The 22,597-nt window shown below is 37.9% G+C and overlaps 1 protein-coding gene across 1 annotated transcript in view; it reads right to left on the bottom strand.

Moving 5' to 3' along the window:
* The window catches only part of LOC106050671 (phagosome assembly factor 1-like), a 35,395-nt gene that overhangs the window by 11,104 nt on the left and 1,694 nt on the right, over nt 1-22,597 (bottom strand). The window contains exons 2-3 of the mRNA XM_056035228.1: nt 20,714-20,796; nt 17,492-17,575 (exon numbers count right to left, since the gene is read on the bottom strand). Coding sequence (XP_055891203.1) covers nt 17,492-17,575; nt 20,714-20,796 — 167 coding nt within the window. The remainder of the gene's footprint in view (nt 1-17,491; nt 17,576-20,713; nt 20,797-22,597) is intronic.

Raw genomic sequence — 22,597 nt, 5'->3', positions numbered from 1 at the left:
CATAGAGAAGACTCGACGAGCAGCGACCAGTAGAACATAGAGAAGACTCGACGAGCAGCGACCAGTAGAACATAGAGAAGTCCGGAGGAGGACTCGACGAGCAGCGACCAGTAGAACATAGAGAAGTCCGGAGGAGGACTCGACGAGCAGCGACCAGTAGAACATAGAGAAGACTCGACGAGCAGCGACCAGTAGAACATAGAGAAGACTCGACGAGCAGCAACCAGTAGAACATAGAGAAGACTCGACGAGCAGCGACCAGTAGAACATAGAGAAGACTCGACGAGCAGCGACCAGTAGAACATAGAGAAGACTCGACGAGCAGCGACCAGTAGAACACACGGAACTCAAAAAGATCTTTCAGTCAGCATTGTTATCTGGTCTCCGCATCGCTACTCAAGTAATTACACATCCCTCCCAGAGTCCACCCACCTCTTTCCATAATCGTCCTCCCAAATGATTCTATATTAAACATGCAACGAGAATATTAACAATATATGTTACTATCCAGTGACCCATTAGTCAGTGAACCAATTGTCAGTGAACCAGTTGTAGGATGAAAAAATTGTGAACGATTTGTCGTGTTTTAGATTTTTTTCCTAAAGAGGACAAGGACGGCGATACGTTCCTAAAGAGGACAAGGACAGCGATAAGTTCCTAAAGAGGACAAGGACAACGATAAGTTCCTAAAGAGGACAATGACAGCGATAAGTTCCTATTCCTAAAGAGGACAAGGACAGCGATAAGTTCCTAAAGACGATTTGTTTCTAAATAGGGCAAGAACAACAATTAGTTTCTAAATAGGACAAGGACAACGATTTGTTTCTAGAGAGGACAAGGACAACGATTTGTTTCTAGGGAGGACAAGGACAACGATTTGTTTCTAGAGAGGACAAGAACAACAATTAGTTTCTAAATAGGACAAGGACAACGATTTGTTTCTAGAGAGGACAAGGACAACGATTTGTTTCTAGGGAGGACAAGGACAACGATTTGTTTCTAGAGAGGACAAGAACAACAATTAGTTTCTAAATAGGACAAGGACAACGATTTGTTTCTAGAGAGGACAAGGACAACGATTTGTTTCTAGGGAGGACAAGGACAACGATTTGTTTCTAGAGAGGACAAGAACAACAATTAGTTTCTAAATAGGACAAGGACAACGATTTGTTTCTAGAGAGGACAAGGACAACGATTTGTTTCTAGGGAGGACAAGGACAACGATTTGTTTCTAGAGAGGACAAGGACAACGATTTGTTTCTAGAGAGGACAAGGACAACGATTTGTTTCTAGAGAGGACAAGGACAACGATTTGTTTCTAGAGAGGACAAGGACAACGATTTGTTTCTAGGGAGGACAAGGACAACGATTTGTTTCTAGAGAGGACAAGGACAACGATTTGTTTCTAGAGAGGACAAGGACAACGATTTGTTTCTAGGGAGGACAAGGACAACGATTTGTTTCTAGAGAGGACAAGGACAACAATATGTTTCTAGGGAGGACAAGGACAACGATTTGTTTCTAGAGAGGACAAGGACAACGATTTGTTTCTAGAGAGGACAAGGACAACGATTTGTTTCTAGAGAGGACAAGGACAACGATTTGTTTCTAGAGAGGACAAGCACAACGATTTGTTTCTAGAGAGGACAAGGACAACGATTTGTTTCTAGAGAGGACAAGGACAACGATTTGTTTCTAGAGAGGACAAGGACAACGATTTGTTTCTAGAGGACAAGGACAACGATTGGTTCCTATAAAGGACAAGAACAACCAGAGGACAAATATAAATAATACAATCTTGTGTTCATCCAATGTACAGCAACATTTATCAACGACTAAATCCACCTCTTCTTCCAGAAGAATAAGAAGACAGTTGACAACCAACCAATCCAAGACATTTATCAACAATGCTGAGACCTGAACTATTTAGATGGACTACTACACTTTAGTCTTTAAAACACAAGTCCAACAAAAAAATACATGGAGAAAAAAAAAACATGGTGGGGGGTGGGGTGGGACTGGCCATCTGCGAGATGTACTGGGGCGAGTGCGTGTTTGTTCAATGTTTGATGCCGCTAATTGCTGACATGTGCCCCGCTACATGCACGGACGGACAGCCCAAGACGGAATGGCTTGACCCTGACCACTGCAGATCTCCATTCATGGCCACGAAGGTGCTGCCAGATAGAACATCAAGCCTGACCTGGACAAGTTCAACAATATCATCATTCACAAACACAAGGGGAAGCATCCATCACCTCGTCACCATAGCAACAGGACGCTTGTGTTTGGAGACTCCATTATCTTAGGGAAAAGTGAAAGAATCGTCTGCAAGTATAGACATGCATTTTATAACCATGAGAAAATGTCTGTAAATAATCTACAAAGGAATTGACACGTATTCTAGTTCTTGGAGAAATGCCTGTGACGGAAATAAATATATACAGTGAAATAGTCGTTGTTGCAAAGTGCTCAAATGTCACAAAACTACAGCAATGCACTTGGGACGCCAGACTGTGTTGAACTACCTAGATCTAGCTTTTTTTTTTTTTTTTACTTTCACACCTCAACACATTTCATGATCTACATGAATGACTCGAGTCCTGAGTAGTGTGTGATACCAATAGATATGTAGTTTGTTTGAAATAGCTTTGTATGCACGCAGTAACTAACTCACACATGGTGTGTGGGTGTGTGGTGACATAAACATGACTTCAAAGATGTTTTTTTTTTTTTTTATTGTGACCATTTGATTGCGCATGTCATTGATTTAAGGATGAATCACATTTTAAAAAAATCAGAATTCTCTCATTTTGATCTATTTGAATATTTGACCCCCTTTTTTTTTCTTCTAAAAATTGATTAATATTTGCAGAACAGAAAACTCTTCAAGTTGGAATTTGATGTCACGTGAATACATGAGCATGTAAGTTCAATTATATTCCTTTGAAGGGGAAATAGGTTCAGGTTTCAATCATTGACTAGGATGCGACCTCATTGTGTCACGTCCATAGCTACGGTTTCAATCCTTTTCAAATCTGTCTAGAGCCTCTATTGGTTATCTTCAATCTTTACTAATAGAGATTAAAGTCATAAATATAAAACACATAAAAAGTCAAACTACCAATGGACTAAATGTAACTATAAAAAGGAAGTGTTCACATCTATTATGTACTATTGCATCCTGCCTTGAGATGTATCTAGTGCTATTATCAGCGTCATTGTTCCCAGGTCATTGTTGTTCTGTAAAGTCTTTAAGGTCTCTTTCTTTTCTCTAATCGGATGTCTGACAAATATCAAGGCTTCGTATTTCCCTCATGTTGGACTTAATGAATTGTAATGGCCAGAAACACACGAGATGTTCAGGTGTCATTGAAGAAGTTCAAACAGGAGCTAACAAATATCAGACGGAGCTAACATTTATCGCAGAGAGGCTCGCCTGACAATCAATAAGTCTCTAAGTGAGACAAAGTAAGTGAATCAAATAATGTTGCCGTAGAGAGCATCTCAGTGCCTGACACTCAGGTCTCCGAAAGTAACTTGAAGCTAAACGTCGAGGTATATTGAGGTATACAAGCCGAGCATTCTCAACTCTGAGGTTGCTCTCATCAGTGACTCACATCGCTACAAACAACTTGATGAAGGCCTAATGGTGCACTTGCACTTAGTAGCTGATGCCGAACTGCGGGGAAAAAATTTCTATTCCAAGTTGAAACTATTTACATATCACTTTCAAAAATAAAACTGTGCCAGTAAAACTTATCACAACATGCACAACAACTTTTCGAACAATATCGTGTTGTTTTTTGTTTTTTTTTTAGAAGAGAGCTGTGTCTGCTCATGTCATTGCAACACTAAACTAGGAACACAAATGAAGACTCTACTCGGAGTCTAATACAATTCTGTTTCTTGTTGCGTTGAATGTAAGTCCCGACAATAATAATGTAGTGAAGGTCCAGTAGAACAAGAAAGCGAGTTCCGTGTTACGACCACAAAGAGATGACATTTCCGTCATATTCTTTACAAGACATTTGATACCAGAGAAAACAAAAGCCATGTTTTTTTGTTGTCTGTAATCTATAGGTGTTCTTGATTTGGATAAAGTTCTATTTATAGTTCGCCTTGCTATTGGAGCTGACAAGAATTGATTCCTATTTTACACACTCTCGTATTGTGTCCGAAAATAGTCTGGGATTCCATTCGCAGCCAGTTTAGAAAAGCTTTTTGATAGGCAAAGATTTATAGTCCTTGTTGACAAGACAATACTTTCTAATCCCAGAACCAAACAATACTCTCATGCTATGATCCCAGAACCAAACAATACTCTCATGCTATGATCCCAGAACCAAACAATACTCTCATGGCCTGATCCTAGAACCAAACAATACTCTCATGCTATGATCCCAGAACCAAACAATACTCTCATGCTATGATCCCAGAACCAAACAATACTCTCATGGCCTTATCCTAGAACCAAACAATACTCTCATGGCCTGATCCTAGAACCAAACAATACTCTCATGGTCTAATCCCAGAACCAAACAATACTCTCATGCTATGATCCCAGAACCAAACAATACTCTCATGGCCTGATCCTAGAACCAAACAATACTCTCATGGTCTAATCCCAGAACCAAACAATACTCTCATGGTCTAATCCCAGAACCAAACAATACTCTCATGGCCTGATCCTAGAACCAAACAATACTCTCATGGTCTAATCCCAGAACCAAACAATACTCTCATGGTCTAATCCCAGAACCAAACAATACTCTCATGGTCTAATCCCAGAACCAAAAATTACTCTCATGGCCTGATCCAAGAACCAAACAATACTCTCATGGCCTGATCCCAGAACCAAAAATTACTCTCATGGCCTGATCCAAGAACCAAACACTACTCTCATGGCCTGATCCAAGAACCAAAAATTACTCTCATGGCCTGATCCCAGAACCAAAAATTACTCTCATGGCCTGATCCAAGAACCAAACACTACTCTCATGGCCTGATCCCAGAACCAAAAATTACTCTCATGGCCTGATCCAAGAACCAAACACTACTCTCATGGCCTGATCCAAGAACCAAACACTACTCTCATGGCCTGATCCCAGAACCAAACAATAATCTCATGCTATGATCCCAGAACCAAGCAATACTCTCATGCTATGATCCCAGAACCAAACAATACTCTCATGCTATGCTCCCAGAACCAAACAATACTTTCATGCTATGATCCCAGAACCAAACAATACTCTCATGCTATGATCCCAGAACCAAACAATACTCTCATGCTATGATCCCAGAACCAAACAATACTCTCATGCTATGATCCCAGAACCAAACAATACTCTCATGCTATGATCCCAGAACCAAACAATACTCTCATGCTATGATCCCAGAACCAAACAATACTACATAAGCTACAGTGTTCTGGTCCAAACATCTTTCACTTCTCTACAACCGAGTCCAAGAGAGGACAGTGTTAGACCAACCTTTATATAAGCCAAGATTCTGGTATAATAGTTCGGATATGGAATTTAAAAACCAACATTGATTGCAACCGTGAATACACCGTGTAAAAAAATAAGACAGTGATGCCAAACTTACAACACGCGGACCATATCCGGCCCTTCGAGACTTCAGGATTTTGCACGTAAGGAAGCGCTGAACTCGATAATTTTTTCAGCACTACATAGGTCAGAAATGTATGCCCCCCCCCTTCCCACGGGCGAAGAGTGGGTAACACACACACACCCTTCTTTCTGCACTCGATGTAGATTCTATTAGCTTAGATAAAGTAAAAAAAAACAAATCTATTGGTCACGTTCCTCGAAACAAGTTTATACACTAAGTATTAACCGAGTCACAAGGCCAATAGTTCTTGTATTTTGAAAACGGCTCTAAGGATTATTTTTTTTAGATATTTGACAGTATGGGGAAAAAAATCACTAGCTTATTGGCGACAGTGAAAACTCTGGTTTGACTGTTATAATTATTTTTCAGAATTATTTAATCAACTGAAATTAAATTTGGCTTACGTCTTTTATCGATAAAATTGTTCTGAATGACGTCACCAAAAAGATGTTTTTGACGACACGTCACACCCTCTTCAGCGGGAATTACCGCATTCACTCGGCTGTTTCTTTCTATTATTCAATAAAGAGTTGAGTAAAACATGATGCGCAACGTGTAGACTTGTAGGTTCAGTGTCTACTTTGATTAGACTGCTGATGTACTGCAAATGTAAGATCCACGAATATTTGGAAATATACAAATGTAAACTACTAGACGAGATTCTAGATTCATGATTGTGTGAAACTCATTGGAAAAAAAAACACTCGGCAATTAAAAGCATTACAAGAAATGTAAAGTATGAGAACTTCTAGACCAGCACCAGCTTCATAAAATAGGAATTGATTAAAACAATAGATGACTTGTTTTCATTGTCACCTTTTAAAGGCTAAATATGTGTGTGTTAAGTATTAGACCTATTCTCTTACATACTCTTCCGGTTTGTTTTTCTAAGACGAAAACTTGTACGATGGTGAACAAACAACAAAAAAAAAAAGGAAATAGATGATTAGAGGAACAAGGAAAAATGTGCGTATGTGCTGGCTGATTAAACTGAGTAAAGTGTCAACAGGATTATCTGTTCTGTTGAAGAGTGCAGAGCAAAGCTACTATGTTTTAGAGTAGAAATGTAGAATTGAGGAACCAAAGAGTTGCCAATGTCAAAGAAGACTTGTAATTGGGCGGTGGTACTTTAGTGTGAAAGTATTCATGATTATAATAATGTCAAGAAATCAATTAACTTTCCGATATAGTTCCGGGAAAAAAAATACAATTACAGAACTTTAAAAAACAATTCTAATTAAAAATAACTTTTTTAGCGCCCTCGTAAGGGGGAAAGCCGCTATAAGTTTGTGAAAGTACCCTGCTCGCTGCCACCCCGTCGTCCAGCGGGAGGTTTCGACTAGGAAGTAGATTATCTTCAACTCTGAAGGAACATCCCAAACTTCTAATACATTTTACAAAAAAAAAACTTTTACAACGCGAAATGAATCTTTGCAATTGTATCACTTTGGCCTATGAAAACAAAATGATGTCTTAAATATTTCTAAATATTTTAAAATATAATCTTGATTTAAATCGTCTGCTGATGGCGTTAAAGTTTTACTGAAAAAAAATAGCGACACTAGAAACCGATTCTTGGAATTCAAAGACCGGGCCTGATGGTGCACAACGTACATAGTCACATTAAATTCGACTCACCAGAAAGATCATTTGATGGGGGTGGGGGTGAGGTCAAATCTAGAATGTCGAGCAACCAGGTCAATGGGATGGCTTTAAAAGTGACCTTTTGTTTTTTCCAAGGAGAAACAAGTTATTGATACATGCACACGTATCAGTTACCATAGCAACTAGAGTTTGTCCTAGACGCTCTTTGTTTACTTTAAAAACAAAGCGGCAAACCAAACGACAAACGAACAAAAAACAACAAAAGGAGACGGACAAAATAGTTTCTTTAAAAAAATAAGGGGGTGGGGGGGCTAACGATCAAGTGGATCCCGTCACATCTTTTTTACCCGCGATCTTAAGAACAAAATACACCCCTCCCCATCCTCCCTCCAACAGGACTTTCACACAGACACAAACACATAGGTTGTCAATCAAGGTCACAAATTCCGAGGACATGACCTCTCGCGCCTCCATATTTTGCTAATTATCAAAGCTGCAGTCGCGTGCGAGCGCTAAGAAAAGCGAGACTGAACGAGGGTCAAGAAACATGCAGCAGGACACAACGCCTGCATTCAGACATTTTTTTTTAAACAAACGACTAGAGACGGTTGGGGAGGAAAAAAAAAACAGTTCCATCTATCGTTTTCTTTCGCCCTGCAGAAACACCATTTTCCCTCCTTCTGTCTGGCCCTCGAGATGACCATTTGAAACAATCAACGACCCGCCGTCTGCAAGACAGAGAGAAAAAAATTGGCACTCTCCAAGCAAAAGATTAGTGAATAAAAAGTACAATTCTTGTCTGGCCGCCTCTCACACCTCTCACGCCATCTGTCAAAAAAAAAGTCCTCTTCCAGGGGGAGATTACTGTGACGGTACAAGACGATGAAGGACACTCAATGCTAGTGATACCCCCTTGATAGTGAATTATCGACAATAGGTTCATTAACCAGTAGCTGACAGAAAGTGGGAATATTTCTTTCGGTTTTTTTTTCTGCCCTCGTTTGAACAACAAAAAAAAAAAATGTCCAAGATATTAAAAGAAAATCGTTTCATTCCTATTGTGTTTGGGTTGACACTGTGCAGACGTAGGGCGCTGTGTTTACAACAAAAGAATCGAATGGAGCCCCCTCTTCCCCCCACACACGGAGACGATGTGCTACAATGTCGCTACATTTGTAAGATAGGCCCATGAAAAACACAAGTACATTTGTGAAGGGGGCAAGACACACGACTCCATGGCAGACATACGCCCCTGCACACATGGCGCCATATTTTGTTGACTTGTTAAACTCGTTAGATACTTCTGGTTCATACTTCTCTTTTCTACAATCGGAATAGAAAAAAAAAGGGGGTGGGGGCGGTGTCAATGTCCATACCATAGTCGACCATTTTTTTCCTTTGAAGAAAGTCGAAAGTGATTTGTCTACATTTGTTCCGGTGAGTGAAACCGTACAAAACTAAGTACTAGGCTGGACAGAAACAAAAGACTCTAGGTGTGGACAGACGCAGAAACGCATTAGAGCCGGACAGCCCGCTAACTCAATCTGCCCACTGGGAGACGAAATCAACAAACTAGTGAACGCTCCTCACTCTATCACTTCTACCAGAGCACCATCACCGGAAAGATCAGAGAAACAAGATTTCACACAAAAAGGAAGGAGGGGTCGCGGAAAACAACAACAAAAGACTACAAACGACAAGTTCTTGGATCAGGCACGAGTGAACAATTTCTAGTCTTTTCACCTACCCACCTCCTCCTAATGCTTATAATAGGATGGAGTCACGCGAGCACACAGATGTAGAGTCCTAAAGGTGGATGTGGACCAGGGAGAGCCCCCTGTCTGTCTATTGGATCATTTCATTTGTCTGTAAGGTTTTAATTAGATACTCGGTGTGAAAAAAAAAAACACCCCAGCAACGTGTTTGCCATCAATCCGTGAACGGGTCAGAGGTTTTCAAAGTCCGTGTTTGATGAGAGGACTGTCTGCCCGCTGGACCCATCCATCTCATTCTCCCCGCGCGCTCACTTTGACAGTTCCCCGACCCTAACTTGACCAGTTTACTAAGTGACCCACACAAACAAAACAATCGGCGGCGACTATCTTATTAACATATCAATAATTGAAGGCGGTGGAAACGAATCTAAACAAAACAGAATAATAGTTAGCCATAATTCATTAGAAGAGCCAGCCAAAAGTATTTCTTACAACTCTATCAAACTGTTCAGATGGGTTCTTTTTAGTGCGCTTACTTTCAAGGGAGTTGGTTCCTACTAAATAGGTCGCAGGTTAGCAGTGTTGTTTTCATTTGATTTCAATGGGGACAGTTTGAAACTATTTGCCGTAGCAATGTAAACGTCTATACAGTTTTGATTCTTATGATATATATATACACACACATTTTCTTGGGACAAGAGTCCTGTCGTTAATCTATTCGAACAGATATAGGTACTGCTGATCAACAGTCACTCAACCTTTACAAAACTGCTACAGGTTGTTTCTACTTAACCACATCTACATGTGGTAGAACTGTGTGATAGATGATGTGATGATTGCCAGGTCATTCTACAGAAAATGTACACATGGCAATTGACTACTAGGTGTAACCGAGAATTTGGACAAGGAAAAACATTCATTTAAAAAATATTAGGAGCCGGGGAGTCTAAGGCAGTTTGCAACACAAAGTGCTACACCCTATCACAGCTTGCGACGCAGCTGATGCTAAACTATATCGGCACTTGCCGTTCCTTTGAATACATCAGCTGCACGAGTAGGTGGGAACTGCTGTGTGGGCGACATCGTTCCAACCATAGTTAATGTCCAGGCATCCATATCATAGAAAGGAATTGATTAATGGTCGCTTCGCGACTGATGGAAGCCATAGTTTACTTAAGGCACAAGTTAAGCCATATCACACTCAATCGCTTTTCCTACAAATCATTGAAATGCCCGAATTACTTCAGATTTTAATTATTCATACAGGCCAAAACCTTTTTTATTTGTACCTCAAGATCTTTCAATGTTCACCGGGAAATGGAAATTAGAGTGACATTACGAAAGGGCAATGTGACTGACGTCCGAGCCCAGGTGATATCATGCACCCCGCTTTGGTGGGCACCTAACAACTATGGGCGTCGGCTGGCCATTGTGTTGGCCGATCTTTATGGTTAATAAATATTTAACACCTATAATGTTTTAGGCTGATCTGACCACTATTTGGATCTAATGTGCATCTAGATCTATTATTACTAACAAGAAAGAGACCAACTAGAACACTGAAATACGACTTTGAAAGGCCTTTGATAGTATTGACAGAGTCTCTATCTGGGCCTCAATGAGACACTACGGGATCCCAAAAAAACAATAACAATGATTAAAAACCATTATGATGGTTTCACCTGCCAAGTAGCCCACAGTGGCAAATTGTCGGAGGACTTTCCAGTCACAATTCACCACTCCTGATCCTTCTAGTATTGGACTGGGTCACAAAAGAAGCTTACTCCAATTTAGGGAAAGAAATTCTATGGACTTTCACACAAAAGCTGGGAGATCTGGAATTCGCAGATGACATAGCCTTATTATATGACTGACTACAGGATATGCAAGAAAAGGTCACAACTTTAAAGTGTCTTTCGTACTTGGCCAACGGAAGAGTTCCTTCATTTTAGTCAAGGGTCTCTTTATCCATATGTGATGTATGCGTACTATTTGGATTCTTATAGCAAAAAAAAAAAAAAAAAAAAGGTAACACTTTGCTGAACAGTAACTAATTCATCACAAAACGCATAATTAATATTTTTTTCTTAAAACACTATTTTGACAAACAACAAAATGTATGAATTTTACAAACAATACAAATTATTTCCCGTCTATACTCATGTCATTCTTTGCATTCAACGTTTTATTCCACACTGTACACGCCCTTAAGTATTGTTTTACAAAAGGTGTGTACTTGTACGAATAAATTAAAAGGTTTACCGATTTCATTTTTAAAATAAAAGAGTTCGCTTTCAGAAGACCAAAAAGTAGCCGTTGCACCTAAAGTTTCCAACCTACAAAATTTTGTGAAATCGGACTTTCAATAGCTTTTTTTTTTTTTTAGATTTTTAGTTCTACACGTGACAGATGGGCAGACAGACACAGCTCTGAAAATCAAAAGCGACTTTGCGGTGGCCGCTAAAAAAGTACATAATGACGATACGTAAATGAACTGACAAGGAAGAAGTGGCTGGTGCTATAGATAGTTCTCGTACTTCTCTCTTGCTAACATAAGAATAGAACAAAAAGATGCCCTGTGGCTCTTTGGAATCCAAAGTGTGAACAAGTTTCAACACAGATTATATGGACCTCAGAGAAGATGACACCATTAGTTGGTTGTTGGTGACGAGAAAAAAAATGGGGGGTGGGGGGTGGTGGTGGTAAGATTTCATGGTCTAACAGCTAAAAAAAAGGGAGGGGGAGACTGTTAGACTAAGAGTTACAGTTAAATCACTAAAAAAAAAAGGTAAGTGTGTGTGTGTGTGTGTGGGGGGGGGGAGACTTCTGGGTCTAACAGTTAAATCACTAATTCCGACTAAAATTTCAAATCATTTAGTGCTCATCTCGCGCGATCCCATGCTGGGCATAACATAATAGACCACGGCTGAAGAGGGGCTTAGGTTCAAGGACAGGGGGTCAACTTAGGAAGCATTCGTCTATTCTATAATTTTGTAGTTTTCATCACACATTTGTCACCCGGGATAAAAAGGGAATGAGGAAGCGACCAAGGGCGATCTTCACCCTTTCCATGTCGATGGGTAAACAAGAGGAGGGAGCCAGCGTACAGGGCGTCTAGTCGAACAGGCGAGATGACCCGATCATATTTCAGCCCGCCGCCCTATAGATGCCATCATGCAATTGACACAGCAGTGGGGTTCATCCTTGATGAGTCGCTCTCCCACTCACAGGCCGGGCCTCGCTCGGCGCCCCACACAAAAAAAAAACAAAACCAGCCTACGTGTTCAATGCGCTCACCAGGGGAACAATGAAAGCAAGGAGAAACTGATTTGTCACGGGGCCTAGTGTAAACACAATAACAAATTCACCAAACTTTCTTCACGGAGTTCTCGCGCAACCATCAAATAAATTCATTTCATGCAGAACCATCAAATACATTCATTTTCCTAATAAGGAAAAAAAAAAAAAAAGCAAACACACAATTTTTTTTTTATTTTCCTCTGGCAATGACCTGGGAGACTCATGTTTCTTTAGACTCGTTCTGGTAGAAAGTTAATCTCTTTCTCGCTCCAACAGATACGTTTTAATGACCAACTTTTGAATGGCACGTGAAACATAAGTCTAGAAATCCAAGATATATTGTTGGCTTTGAAGATTGAAAAGACGGAAGACCAGAAATATAAAGTGTGTGTGTGTGTGTGTGTGTCATTAAAAAGACAGAGTTTGGATATCTAATACACAAATATTAGGATTAGGGATATGGGTTCATTCAAAGTCCGTGGATTATCTAAGTTTAAATCAACACTTAGTAGCACAGATGAACAGAGTACCGAGTCAGACTTGGGAGGACAAAAGCTACACCACCATTGGTCCTGATCAACTCGGACACTGGAAGAACTTACAAAGCACGTCCATGACCTTCCAGGGACAGCGGATTTCAAGCAAAACAAACAAAACCAGAGCGTGTCAAAAATAAGGCCCGGGGGTGGGGGGTGGGTGTCTAATAAACTTATATGTACTGATAAGTTTATGTTGAACAGAGTACAAAACTATTCAGTTCTTCTTGAGGGTCTCACAAGTGAGCTCCCAAGTTTTCTATGGTCATCGCTTTACATAGATGTTAAATGTCCATCAAAACGCTTTATGAAGATGTTAAATGACCATCACAACACTTTACAAAGATGTTCAATGACCATCACAATGCTTTACAAAGATGTTAAATGTCCATCACAACGCTTTACAAAGATGTTAAATGTCCATCACAACAATTTACAAAGATGTTAAATGACCATCGCAACGCTTTACAAAGATGTTAAATGTCCATCGCAACACTTTACAAAGATGTTAAATGTCCATCACACTTTACAAAGATGTTAAATGACCATCGCAACGCTTTACATAGGTGTTAAATGACCATCGCAACGCTTTACATAGATGTTAAATGACCATCACAATGCTTTACATAGATGTTAAATGACCATCGCAACGCTTTACATAGATGTTAAATGACCATCGCAACGCTTTACATACATGTTAAATGACCATCACAATGCTTTACATAGATGTTAAATGACCATGACAACGCTTTACATAGATGTTAAATGACCATCACAATGCTTTACATAGATGTTAAATGACCATCACAATGCTTTACATAGATGTTAAATGACCATCGCAATGCTTTACATAGATGTTAAATGACCATCACAATGCTTTACATAGATGTTAAATGACCATCACAATGCTTTACATAGATGTTAAATGACCATCACAATGCTTTACATAGATGTTAAATGACCATCACAATGCTTTACATAGATGTTAAATGACCATCACAATGCTTTACATAGATGTTAAATGACCATGACAACACTTTACATAGATGTTAAATGACCATCACAATGCTTTACATAGATGTTAAATGACCATGACAACGCTTTACATAGATGTTAAATGACCATCACAATGCTTTACATAGATGTTAAATGACCATCACAATGCTTTACATAGATGTTAAATGACCATCACAATGCTTTACATAGATGTTAAATGACCATCACAATGCTTTACATAGATGTTAAATGACCATCACAATGCTTTACATAGATGTTAAATGACCATCACAATGCTTTACATAGATGTTAAATGACCATGACAACGCTTTACATAGATGTTAAATGACCATCACAATGCTTTACATAGATGTTAAATGACCATCACAATGCTTTACATAGATGTTAAATGACCATCACAATGCTTTACATAGATGTTAAATGACCATCACAATGCTTTACATAGATGTTAAATGACCATGACAACGCTTTACATAGATGTTAAATGACCATGACAACGCTTTACATAGATGTTAAATGACCATCACAACGCTTTACAAAGATATAAATGTACACCACAACGCTCAACCACTTTTCCTTTTTTATTAAAATACTTATCCCTGTACTAATTTCTTTTAGGCTTTGATTGGAAGACTCGCACACAGTAACACATTGTACAGCACTGAATACCTAGAGAGTTACATTCCTAAAAACGTTGTCATAGTTAAATGCTGTGTTTCCCAAAGTGTGGTACGCGTACCCCTGGGGGTACGGGAAGAGTTTGGAGGGGGTACGCATAGCACCTCATTGACAATGCAAATGTGACCCATTAAAAGGGTGAGATGGGCTTGTACACATAGCACCTCATTGACAATGCAAATGTGACCCATTAAAAGGGTGAGATGGGCTTGTACACATAGCACCTCATTGACAATGCAAATGTGACCCATTAAAAGGGTGAGATGGGCTTGTACACATAGCACCTCATTGACAATGCAAATGTGACCCATTAAAAGGGTGAGATGGGCTTGTACACATAGCACCTCATTGACAATGCAAATGTGACCCATTAAAAGGGTGAGATGGGCTTGTACACATAGCACCTCATTGACAATGCAAATGTGACCCATTAAAAGGGTGAGATGGGCTTGTACACATAGCACCTCATTGACAATGCAAATGTGACCCATTAAAAGGGTGAGATGGGCTTGTACACATAGCACCTCATTGACAATGCAAATGTGACCCATTAAAAGGGTGAGATGGGCTTGTACACATAGCACCTCATTGACAATGCAAATGTGACCCATTAAAAGGATGAGATGGGCTTGTACACATGTCAAAGGATGTCTAATAAAGAAAGAGGCAGCACTGGCCAATTTGAGAGACATTAGCGGTAAATATAGCGCACCTACGTGAGTGAGCGTTGTAACATCATTATCATGTTACGTCAGACGTCTTGACGCGATTTGTTTTTGATACGTCAACATAACGATGGTTGAGTGTCGACAGTTTGTCGACAGTTGTGACATAAGAAAGTCCAGAAGAATGGCATTTTGAAATGTCTTACTCAAAAAGTTTTTGAGTCGATATTGTTACAGACAGCTCTCGCGAAACATTCTGAAAGTCCCACTTGGAAGATGAAACAACACCTCTTACTTTAAATATTCTATATTTTAAATATTGCAATTTTAATCGGTTAATATTCAAGCCTGCCTGTTTTTTGTTTTTGTAAAAGGTTTCAGCCCCCCCCCCGTTCTCAGACCTCGCGCAAATGCAGTGCAGTGCCACTGCTTTAGTCACTAGTGTTCAGACCAACTTCCAATTACAGAAATATACTTTTTGTTTAAAGTGATACCATTCATTACAACCAAGCTAAATATACTCTTCCAATTAAGTTCCAATATATCAAGCTAATCATTATAATCATGGCATGTTTTTATGCCTGTAATTTACTTAATTTTGATAAAATTCTCCTGAATATTCCTTAGATCTATGCAGAGGTCTCAATATATTTTAGAACTCACGCCTCGGGGGACTCTTCATTTTAAAAAGACAAAGATCAGGGATCACGTGTCATGTTTGGAACTAGAGATCTAGGTCATGAAATATTTCTCCCAATGATTAATTGAAATTTGAAATAATATCACTATTTGACCAATCTTTATGCCGTGTGGAGCTAGTATCCCTTAGAAAATAGATGCAGTATTGTATGTTACAAGTCCCAACAACCACTATGTAGGCTCCTAATTTACCATTTGTAATATTAGAAATCTCTAGATAGTCACAGACACTCATGTTTCATACATGTGAATAATGTCTGTATATTGCTTTATCTTAATTAAAATTATTCTTACTACATTATTCATTTAGTATATTTTAATGAGCAACCGCTGCCCTGTAGTGACCTAACTAGTTATTTGTATCATATTAGTTCAACAGAAACAAACCTTAAAGGCAGTCCAAGCACAACAAACACACAATGTGCAGATACAATTTCATAACCAATCATTGTTTTTGGTTGTTCTTTTTTTAAAATCATCTTTAAAGACAATTCCAGAGACTAGATTAATGTCTACAATGTCATTATGTGATTTAACAAGGACAATTCCAGGGACTACATTAATGTCTACTATATCATTATGTGATTTAACAAGGACAATTCCAGGGACTACATTAATGTCTACAATGTCATTATGTGATTTAACAAGGACAATTCCAGAGACTACATTAATGTCTACTATATCATTATGTGATTTAACAAGGACAATTCCAGGGACTACATTAATGTCTACTATATCATTATGTGATTTAACAAGGACAATTCCAGGGACTACGTTAATGTCTACTATATCATTATGTGATTTAACAAGGACAATTCCAGAGACTACATTAATGTCTACTATATCATTATGTGATTTAACAAGGACAATTCCAGGGACTACATTAATGTCTACAATGTCATTATGTGATTTAACAAGGACAATTCCAGGGACTACATTAATGCCTACAATGTCATTATGTGATCTAACAAGGACAATTCCAGGGACTACATTAATGTCTACAATGTCATTATGTGATTTAACAAGGACAATTCCAGGGACTACATTAATGTCTACAATGTCATTATGTGATTTAACAAGGACAATTCCAGGGACTACATTAATGTCTACAATGTCATTATGTGATTTAACAAGGACAATTCCAGGGACTACATTAATGTCTACAATGTAATTATGTGATTTAACAAGGACAATTCCAGGGACTACATTAATGTCTACTATATCATTATGTGATCTAACAAGGACAATGGACCTCATTCACCAATCGTAAACAAACAACATTTAGTCACGTGATCTTATTGATAAAACAACGGAAAAAACTGTCACGTGACAACCATCATGAATTAAACATGAGATCGTAAATTATATAGAAGAGATAGAGCACCACGTGCTAAATGTTGTTTGTTTACGATTGGTGAATGAGGTCCATTCCAGGGACTAGATTAATGTCTACTATATCATTATGTGATCTAACAAGGACAATTCCAGGGACTACATTAATGTCTACTATATCATTATGTGATCTAACAAGGACAATTCCAGGGACTACATTAATGTCTACTATATCATTATGTGATCTAACAAGGAGGTTTTTCCTTGAAACAATCAAACATCTATCCACTTTCAATCAATGACGTCTTACCTTGAGCCTTTGATAGACTGGATCAAATATTAACTTGATCCCATCTTGGGAAAGGTTCAGCACTAAATCCATCTGTAAAGGATTCTGTAGAGTATTTGACTTGCATTAGTCTTTCTATCAATGAATATGTACTGTAAATAGAAACTAATGTGGCCTAGGAGGGCGAAAAGGATAAGTGTGTGTGTGTGTGTTTTGATATTTTGAGAAATTATTTTTCTAGCATTTAATTAGTGCATACAGGGAATGAAAGAAAAATATATTGGTACCGGGTGTCACATTAAACAACAATACATATCATTTCAGAAATTGTTAAGCATAACTGAACCATTGTACACTTTTTAATGCAGTTAGGGACTAGATAACTGAACCATTGTACACTTTTTAATGCAGTTAGGGACTAGATAACTGAACCATTGTACACTTTTTAATGCAGTTAGGGACTAGATAACTGAACCATTGTACACTTTTTAATGCAGTTAGGGACTAGATAACTGAACCATTGTACACTTTTTAATGCAGTTAGGGACTAGATAACTGAACCATTGTACACTTTTTAATGCAGTTAGGGATTAGATAACTGAACCATTGTACACTTTTTAATGCAGTTAGGGACTAGAAAACTGAACCATTGTACACTTTTTAATGCAGTTAGGGACTAGATAACTGAACCATTGTACACTTTTTAATACAGTTAGGGACTAGATAACTGAACCATTGTACACTTTTTAATGCAGTTAGGGACTAGATAACTGAACCATTGTACACTTTTTAATGCAGTTAGGGACTAGATAACTGAACCATTGTACACTTTTTAATGCAGTTAGGGACTAGATAACTGAACCATTGTACACTTTTTAATGCAGTTAGGGACTAGATAACTGAACCATTGTACACTTTTTAATGCAGTTAGGGACTAGATAACTGAACCATTGTACACTTTTTAATACAGTTAGGGACTAGATAACTGAACCATTGTACACTTTTTAATGCAGTTAGGGACTAGATAACTGAACCATTGTACACTTTTTAATGCAGTTAGGGACTAGATAACTGAACCATTGTACACTTTTTAATGCAGTTAGGGACTATATTACTACATTATTATATGAAACCGAGCACTCTTGATCAATAACCAAATATAGAAGATGGCAGGGAGGCTTTAGAGATATTGTCAACTGTGATAATGAAGACCATTATATTGTGAAATAGCAATAGTGATCCCAATGTGAGAAACATTTATGAAGAGGGCTTCCAAGGACTGACAATGCCAGAGTGAAAGAGAGGTTAAGCTCCCACTTTCCGAGAAATGCTTATAACCCTTACATCTCTAAATACCTCTACTTCAGCTCCTGACCTTCATGCATGATTTTCTCTTAAATCTGATGGAACCTGTGCTTTTCAAACTGGCAGGAGAAGGGGAGGACCACTGTCACTTCAAAAGCAGTTTAGCTCCATGTTGCATGTCAGCCTTAATAATGCAACCCATCTAGGTGAAAGAAAATTCTGAATCCAGCGCTCCACTTTGGCAATATTCCCCCATTAGATATCATTTCTTGAAAATGACCAACGGAAAATACCCCCCCCCTGTTTTTTCCACATGCATTTTGTAAAGGAAAATAATAGTGGACATTCACCCTCCCCAAGTGACTTTTGACCGAGTTCTGGATAGCACTATCCCAGATAGAGGTCTGTGTCTCACTACTGCTTTAATATTATATAGGATGTAAATCCATCATGAGGGGTTTTTTTGAACTGGTGAATGTGATAGCGTGAAGTAACCTGGATCCAGGATGTGACGATTCTACAGGATATATCCAGGGCACAGTCAACTTTAACTTTCTTACTAGAGATAATTTCCTTTGGAGAGATTTGTGGATGACAGAGAATTGACCATCTGCAAACCCCACCTTGTCCGATAGAGAATTCCAGTCACAACTGTTCTTTTACTTCAACATAGGAGCAACATACATAACCCAAAACTTCCTTAAAATGCAGGTATTATCCAAAAAACCTAAGGAAACCCTCAGTGTTCACTAAATGCAAGGAAAACAATATAAGAAGTGCTGAAAACATACTGAGTTTAAGCAGCATTTTCTCAAACTGTGATGCACCCTCCCCTTTAACACAGCGATGTAAAAAAAGTTGCTAGTTGCAGATGCCCATTAAAAAATTTCAGAGAAATGAGTAAGCCAAAATCAACAGGACTAGACGTCACAAGATAGAAATAAAAATAAATGTTGAGAAAAATTGGTCATGAGCATGTAAAAAATAAGTGATATAGTTTAGAGGGAAAATTATAATACAATGCATTTAAATAAATCCATAGCAAGAAAAATATATTAAAAAAAAAACTTAAAAAAAACAAAGCTTATACTAAGCGTAACTGTATCAATTAAATTTCTGCGATTCCAAATATTTTTACTGATTGTTTTTGTTTCACGCAATTTCATGCTCTTAGCTTTCTCAATATGCTATGATCCTATCACTTGCCTGGACCAGTTGGGAAGGGGGGGGGGGGGGGGGGGGGAGAGAGAAAAAAGTGGGTATGAATGCATTTATAAAAAAAAAAAAACGACCTGAATTTGAACTCAGTGCTTAAACCTCCCTAAGCTGACACTCTACCACTGTGCTAGTCAAGTGCTAATGAAAATCGGTTTTATAGTTATCTATTATTAGCTTGAAACTTTAAAGCAGCGACCTATCAAGGGGACTAATTCAGCTTATACCACCACATCAGTCAAGCAATTTTACTTTCCATTGTTCATGATACCAAACAAAATAATTAATTAAGAATAGTTAATTAACTAATTTGTTTATTTTTCATAAATTCTTGTGTTGTCAGGTAAAAGAAATAATTTTGCAAAATTTCAGCTTGATGGGAGATTGGATGTCAGAGACATAACGTGCACAAACTTTTGACCAAACAGACAGACAGAGTGAGTACATGGAAGCTTTGTACAAAGAACAAATAATGGAAGAGGGAAGTTAGAGATAGAAACAAGAAAGCACAAAATAAAATTAAATGCGGGTGAGCTACCAGATATTGCAGTGAAACAAAGGAATGCTATGCTGCTTCCCCGTACAAGCAAAATGTGTTAACTACATGCAACATTGGAACCTAGTAAGCTATAGTTAAACATGCAAGCACGAGACACCAACAAATGTATCTCCTGAGAAGGAGCAATCTTCGACAGTTATGCCAACTAGAATGAGATCACATACCTGATCACTGTACCAGACCTGAACACCTTTGATGCAAGAGTCTTGCCTTCTTAATATATTCACTGCCTGGTAGAACGGCATGCCTGGTGAAGGATTAAAAAAAATTGTATCTACTTGTAAAATGTTGGTTGGACAAGATTTCTGATCTTGGTATGCAGATGGACAGCAGTCAAAATGGAGATTGCAGTGGAGTGAAAGGAGATGACAGTAACTTGGACAACAAGTGAATAGCAAGAAATATATATTGTAACTATTTAATGTCTAACATTTGGATAAAACTACATTTCTTACGACAATTCCTTTTTTTTTTTAAATACATCTTGCACCTATCAATCAGTAAGTTTTCTTGAAGATTTATTAAAGCCTAAACCAACAGTTCCAGTATATATTATTTAGACAGTTTTCAAATTTTCTTCTTCCTCATTCTCATTTTTATGTTGGAGCATTCAGATGACTAGACTAATATATATGAGATGAACTGCACAGTGGTTTCCAAATCAGGGAGCTCTACATATAGTCTTCTTACTATTGAGGTGTTTTGGGGCCAGTATCTTGGTAAAGAGAGTTTTCAAATGAGTGTTATTTAAAAGTAAAAGTAAAGCACCCCTTTCAGACATTGCAATCTATTGGTTAGATGATGTTTCAATGACCAGCACAATGAACAACCACCTTTACTTTCCCCAATTAATGTCAGGTACTCCATTAGAGATAGGGGGCACATAGACGTTAAAAAATATCCTGAAATTCAAAATACAAGTCTTAACCAAGATTCAAACCCGAGACCCCTTACCACCGTGCCCATTGAGTGTTATTTAAAAGTTTTGAAATGAGTGTAGTTGAACCTGCTTTTCTGAGGGTATTATCTGGACAGTACAGTCACCAGCTCTTCATTTAGATGGGCTATTAGATGGCTTAGATTTTAGATGGCAATTATGGCACCTAAAACTACCAATAGAGAGAAGGTCTAGTTTCTCAAAGATGTTTTTGTTTATAGTCAAAAATTAATAAATAAGCTACTAATATCAAATAATTTCCATGTCTAATGATAGAAGTAAGAAATAAATTATTTTTTCCTTTGACTGACTTTTAAAACATACAAATTTATTTCTATTTCACAACTTTCTTTCATTTCAAACATACTTTTGCTCATATTTTTCTATTTGGCACTAGAAGTTCTATTACCTAAAATCTAAATCAAATATGAAGTATTATTATTAATGTAATGGTGTTTTCATATGATTGCAAGCTTAAAATTGACACTTAATTTGACTGTTTAAGTATAGAAGAAGTGTGAAGACTGAAGGTAGTGTAGCCTACAATACTATCATTCCAATTATACAGTGACCAGTGTCGTAGATAGGAATTGGCCAGTATTTGGGTGCCCCTGCATTTTGCGTAATATTTAATATTTAATGCAAAAAACACCAGGGGGATTTTCAAATTCTCCTCCTCCCTCCCTTCACGCCTCTGACAGTGACATTATAAATCAAAGATTATATAGTATTTGATTAATTAGATCTAGCTAGAACTATAATGTAATCTAGATCTATCAAGTTCATTCTAAGTATAGATCTAGTTTAGGTAGATGCATCAAAACATTTACATTGATCCTATACCAACAAATGTGTAATAGAATGAAAGAGGATGAAAAATGCTTTCCAACAACACCAAATTTATTATGCTAGCATTATTGGTTCAAAAGTTATTGTGATTTTATGTTTGTCAAAAGTGTCCTGACATCCTATGGACTTTATGTAGAGAAATAAAAAAAAAAAAAGTGAAGCAAATTTTTTTTTATGTGAATATTTCAGAAACTATTGTGAATACATATATATACAAAAGTATTTCAAATTGTACAGTTTGAAAGGAGGAATTTTAATTTAT

Source organism: Biomphalaria glabrata, chromosome 7 (assembly GCF_947242115.1).
Source record: "Biomphalaria glabrata chromosome 7, xgBioGlab47.1, whole genome shotgun sequence".
NCBI classification, from domain to species: domain Eukaryota; kingdom Metazoa; phylum Mollusca; class Gastropoda; family Planorbidae; genus Biomphalaria; species Biomphalaria glabrata.
This window is presented reverse-complemented; position numbering and strand designations above follow the sequence as displayed.